General features: G+C 47.9%; 1 protein-coding gene across 1 annotated transcript in view; it reads right to left on the reverse strand.

The window, feature by feature from the left end:
• The window catches only part of WDFY2 (WD repeat and FYVE domain containing 2), a 121802-nt gene extending 116103 nt beyond the window's left edge, over window positions 1-5699 (reverse strand). Inside the window, exon 1 of the mRNA XM_028526574.2 lies at window positions 5309-5699. Within this exon, the coding sequence (XP_028382375.1) occupies window positions 5309-5445 (137 nt within the window). The 5' untranslated portion in view covers window positions 5446-5699. The remainder of the gene's footprint in view (window positions 1-5308) is intronic.
• Window positions 5700-6000: the final 301 nt, after the last annotated feature.

The following is a 6000-nucleotide window of genomic DNA, read 5'->3' on the forward strand; positions in this document are numbered from 1 at the left end:
ACTATGCTTGCACTGTAAGAAAAACTTGCATTCAGTTTTTTCTGATGCAAGTTTTATAAAATGCATGATACATAAAACTCCACCAGACACTCAACTGAACTGGGTCAAGGTTTAAGTATTAGTGAGGCTAATGGCTTCAACCAGAGAACTGAGATAGTGCAATTTAACCAAGAAAAGAATCAATGGTAAATGAACCAATACTATGCAGATTTAATAAAATGAAATGACATTTTAAGAGATCTTTTCAAGAAAGAGTCAAGTAGTCCTGGCCACTTAGAATCCTGGTGGTTCAAAGCTGGGAAAAAAGGGCCTTAGAGATGATAACATCGAACCCCTCTCTTGCCCCGCCCCATCCCGCCCCCCTGCCCTTCTGTAATGTTACCCTGGTCTGAAGAAAAATGCTGAACTCCCCTCTGGCTCAGCTTAAATTTATCTTTGCTCTTGAAAACCCACGACCTCCTGTGGACCACGCCATTCCAAACAGACGATTCATCAGCCAGGGTTACATTTTCTTCAGTGATACAGCTAAAAGATATCATTTTAATGGGACCTGCATTAGTGGTATTTTTTTACTGCCTGTCTCCTTTGTGCTAAGCCCTTGGGACCAGATAGAGCAGTTCCTCTGAGGTAAAGAATCCGACTCCCCTTTGCCTGCAGGTTCCGCCTGCCCTCAAGGCTTGCAGAGTGCGGCTCTACTGCATAAACTGGTCCTGAATGAAGTCAGAATATACAGCGGCAGTTCCCCAGAGACGCCTCCCCACGCAGCCTCGTCCCCCGCCACCCGCCACATCCTCGGGCCTTTTATCCAAAAAAGGAGTCCTAATTATTGCACCCAGAGGTTCTGTGAATGTTCGCTACTATAGTTATTTGCCTGGAGACACTCCTGTTCCAGACCCTCCAAAGTATGGTCCGCAGAGCTGGATTCTCAGTTCAGGCCGACCGGCTCCTGAGTGTATGCTCTTACCCAGGCCATTCCAGCGCCTCTGACCCAAAGGGAGTTGTCTCTTCCTCCTCTCCCCAGGATGCCCTTGCCCCTACTCCAGCTTTTTCACAGGAACTCCTATTCATCCTGCAACACCCAATGGAGCACCACTTCTTTCCTCTAACCGCCACGAATGGGAGATTCCTCTACAACCCCAGAGGACATGGTTCATACCTGTTTTCACTCAGCACCTCTCCTTACTGAGATAAACCCCCTTTACCTATGGCACGGGAATAGATTCCTAGAAAAGGAACAATTCCCTACAGTTGCCTAATACTAACCACCTAGAGTTACTGACACTCTCTGTATGAATATTCAGATTGGGTTAAGATGTGCCTATAAAGAATTTACAAAGATAAAGGTCTGGGTGGGGCCGGGCCTTCAAGGCTTGAGAAGGAGTTGCCCCTGGACAAGGGAGCCCCTGGTGAGCTGCAGACAGAGACATCGGTCTCACCCAAAGTTGAGTCAAGACGTCGGGGAGGAAGAAGCTCCTAGGCAAGAAATGTTAAAACGGCGTTCATTCAGAACGCAGCCCAGGAAGAAGCTGGGAAGTGAGGAACCCAAAACACCGCCCATGGGTTTGTCCTCGGAGACAGAGCCGGGCTGCAGCCAAAGCAGAGAGACCCTGATGAGGCCAGTGAGTGCTGGGAACAAGCTCTGTTGAATGACAGCAACAAAAAGCTAGGCCTTCATTAAGTCAGATTGTTTTATGTTTCTTATATTCCCTCCGCTGGTCTCCCGGAAAGTTCCGGGCTGCTTTAAGTGTCCCAAGATGAACTCAGGGTGCGGTTCCATCCACTCTTGAGCCTCAGAGTAGAGTATTATCCGCCCACTCCGGACCAGGGGGCGAAAACGGCAGTCCAAGTGAAAGAGCCCTCTTCGTGAGGGTAAAATGTGGGGGACAGCGGGCACTGCAGCATCCTGGCCCTCTTCCACATCTGAAAATGCTCTGCGGTTTTACCTTCCACAATCTCCCGAAAGAACCTGGTCACTTTCACCAACGCAGCGTGCGCACGCGCTGGAGACACGGCAGCAACCCAGAGGGTTGCTGATGGAATGAACGAACTAACGCATGGGTTCCAAGGTTTCAAGGCCGCCCGGCCCAGTCCTTTCCCCACAAGTGTGTATACGTTCATCCGCACAGTGCTTTCTAGGCAGTCACACGATTCATGCAACAAACACCAATCAAATGTCGACAGCAGTTACGCTTTCAGGAACAACGAAAACAGATCGGTCGCTGGTACCATCAACGTTCACTGAGGGCCTTCGGGGCCAAACGCGACGCTGGGCCCCAAAAGGTACACAACGAGGAAGACGCACCTATCACCCCAACAAATTCAATGAGAAAAAATGTTTGCCAATCTGACAGGTGAGACGTGGTATTTCCTTGCTGATTTAATTTGCTCTTTGTTAATTAACATTAAGTTTATCAGCCATTTTTATTTCTTTTCTACGAGCTAGCTATGCTGCATCTTACTAACGCGTGAGACAGAGGGGACCAGTCCTTATCACACGTGCTGTGACTGCTTTCCCTCGCTTTGTCACTTGCCTTTTGACTTTAGCTGGGGGGGTTTTTCCACAAAAGTTTGAAATTTTTTAGTCAAGTTTAAAGTAAAAATTTTAAGAGGTCAAATTTACCTAATTTTTTTATGGTTTCTGTTTGTTTGTTTTTTTTTTTAACTTAGAAAGATCTCCATGACTCATCGTACGAGTAACCCACGTTTTCTTCTAGCGTTTTTATGCATTTAGTTTTTACCTCTAAGTAATGTACCACCTGGAACACAAATTAAGAATGAAGGACGATATCTAGCTTTATTTTATTTTATTTTTAATCTAAATGACTAACCGGTTGTCCTAGCAGCGATTATTAAAGACTCAATTTTTCTTAAAAAAAAAAAAAAGGTCGGGGGGAATACACATAGCACCTTAGGGAACTTACAGAAAAGAAAACAAATGGACAAGGACCTATAATACTGTTCAAAACAGAAAGTGTTAAATGTTTCTGAAGGTATAGATAAAGGCTATTGGGGCCAGAGGTCAAAAAGGGAAACCAGGGGTTCCAAAGAACGCATGGGACACTGCCACTCGGAAAAGGGACATTATCTGCGGTGTCACCTTGCAGCGAAGGAAGGAAGGCTGGCAGGGGCCGGCTGAAGCAATGAGTGGAAATGGCTTTGCAGGTTTAGGTGAAAATCAATATTCTATCCTCATATCTCTAGGGACAGTGAGATTGGGCTTTGCAAAGCAAGAATACAGATCAATTCTCCTTTTAATGAAGGCCATAATCGAAACTGAGCTCTTAAATAACAAAGTTATTTCCATGTGCGACTACAGAAAAAGAGACGGGTGGATCTGAGTAATACGAAAACATATGTAGAGAATAATCCTGGACATACAGGTGAGCCTTACTGAACACTAACTCTGTCATACAAATTCTATTATTTACACCGTAAACTAGGAAAGTGAAAGTTATGATAATATACAGGTGAAAATCACATTTCTTTTTGTTCTGTAATCAAATGAAATTTATCTTTCAGTTGCTTTCATATAAGCTACTTTAGCTTCTCCAAATAGTTTGAAATGCACCCACAAAAGCTGTTTCCATCGAGATAGCCCACTGATATGGGGATAATGGCTTAGGAGATGGGCCTGGCTAAACCACCAGCTACAGGAGTTTGAGCAGGTAAATTCTCTGGCCTAAATTTTCTCATCTATAAAATAAGCCGTTAGAGCAAATAACCTCTAAGATCCCTCTGAACTTAAAAAGGACTACAAAAGCCTAGCTCTACTCCCAAACAGGAAGTTTCAAAACAAATATTAAAGGAACTTAGATTAAACTACCCTTCACCTTTTACTTGATTCAACCAACTTACTTATGAATTTCCTATCAGAGGTTACATTGAGCAGTTTCATTGCTGGTAGTTACAGGCTGGGAAGAAATGACGTCTATCAAAACAATCCTGTGACAAATGACTCTCTAGGTCCAGAAGCAATCTCTGTCACAGAATTTTGCCTCCATCGAAAAAGTAAACGCTCATAAGACTTCTTTGTGAATTTCAAAAGGTTTCTACATCCATATATTCCATTTCAGCCATGAATTTGTTTGTTTACTGCACACTGCTTGCCGTTGGTACATGTTTACAATCTTTTCAACTGGATCTGAACAGATAATAAATCTGGCCATTTGTATGGAGTCTATACTCATCCTAGTTATACTGAAGAATCTACGATATGAATAGACCTATCAGGCAAATTTTCTGAGGCTACATTGTATGGAAAGTGCTGAAATGACTATAAAGACAGTAATGAACACTTTGTTGCTTAACCTTCTGTACCTCAGCATAATTTGAATTCACAGTAAGAAAACCTAACTGCTGCTTTAAGATTAAAGCCTCTGTCATATACCTCTACTGTGCTGCACTTTCTAGAACACTAGTTCATACTATCAAAGCAACAATTCCAGAAAACACCATAACTACTATATTCAAGCAGCGTTCATATGATCATCAGCTTTGTCAGCCTAATTTCTGCATATTAACGGAAACGAAATTAAATCAAAAACGCATTCCTCTGAAAAATAAGAGAGAACGCTGAAGGCAGAACAACTGGCTTCACTTCTGCAAATTAAGCAAAATTAAAGGAAAAAGAAAGGAAGCAAGCAGAGGGAAGAAACTCAAGAGCTATTTGCAGCCGTGGCCCCTTGCAAGTTGTCCTAGGCGCCTCCCTTTGAGCTCGAATGGAAAAGAAAAAGAAGGCAAAGGAGAGGGCACCTCTCCTTTGGACAGAAACCTGAAGTTCCGCTTCACAACTCGCAATATTCATTGCATTCAGTGTAAGATGTCTCGCAGATCTGGATTCGGTGGGAATGTCTGGGAGAAGAGAGTGGCATTTGCTTTCTCAGCTTGGAGCCCTAAGAACTGTACCAGAGTACTCCGTTCTTTTCGCAGAGGCAGCTCGGGGCATCCTCCCCAAACACACACCTGCAGGGTCGAGCGGTTCCTTCCCCCCCTCCAGCCTCCCAGGGCTGGATCAAGGTCCAGTGGCCAGCGTACCGTTAGCGCAAGGGCCACCGTGGCGCCTGCAGGCGTCACCCAGCCCCGGGGGAGCCCAAGAGCTCACCGGCCGCTGTCCGAGCTCCGCTTCCCGGAGCCACACAGGGGCGGAGGCACGCAGCTGGACACCGGCACCACCAGGATGCGTAGTATGATAAAAACTTGAGGGAGCACGTCTACACCTGGGCGGACGTTGAGGCACAGCCCCTGACGCAGGCTGGGGACAGCGGTCCCGGTTCGCCCCTCCTCGCTGCCCAGGGGCAGCGATCCGTACCTGTCCTCCGAGACGCTGATCACGCCCTCCTCCTTGGGAACGATCACGGCCATGTTCACCACCTCCTGGGACCCCTCGACCCGCTGCAGCAGGATAGGTTTGCGGGTCAGCGGTTTGGGCTGGATCTCCGCCGCCATCGGAGGAGGGGGCGCGCCGGGAGTGCCGCTGCCAACCGCGCAGTGGGACCGGGTGAAGGAGACCGCTCGGCCACAGGCACACGCTGAGACAAGGATTCTGGTTGACCCGAGAGGGACGCCGGGGACCCGCGATCATAGCCTGGCCGCCGCCCCAGGGAACGACTCCGCGATCCCGGTTTCGGGTACCGAAACCGCCACGACCGGCGCTGCAACCCAGCGCCACAACCAGCGGAGGGGGCGGAGAGCCAGGGGGCGGAGTCCGTAGGGGGCGGGGCCTGCCGCAGGGGGCGGCCGCTGGTCGGCGCCAGGGTGTAAGACTGCACTTCCGGAAGGGCGGTGGGGGAGGAGCGAAACCTCAAAAGGGGTGGGGCGTTGCCGGCTCAATGCGCTTCGTCTGCTAGTTGCCAATTTCCGCCCCGCCCCTCTGCAATTCCCAAACCCTGGCTGCGCCTTCCTTAGAACGCATGCGCCTTCCATTCTCTGCGGTTTCCTCCTATCCTTGCCACCATCCACACCCAGGGTTTAGTCCCCTCCCCCTTGAATCTCCCGTGAACG

This window comes from Phyllostomus discolor, chromosome 11, assembly GCF_004126475.2.
Source record: "Phyllostomus discolor isolate MPI-MPIP mPhyDis1 chromosome 11, mPhyDis1.pri.v3, whole genome shotgun sequence".
Lineage (NCBI taxonomy): Eukaryota > Metazoa > Chordata > Mammalia > Chiroptera > Phyllostomidae > Phyllostomus > Phyllostomus discolor.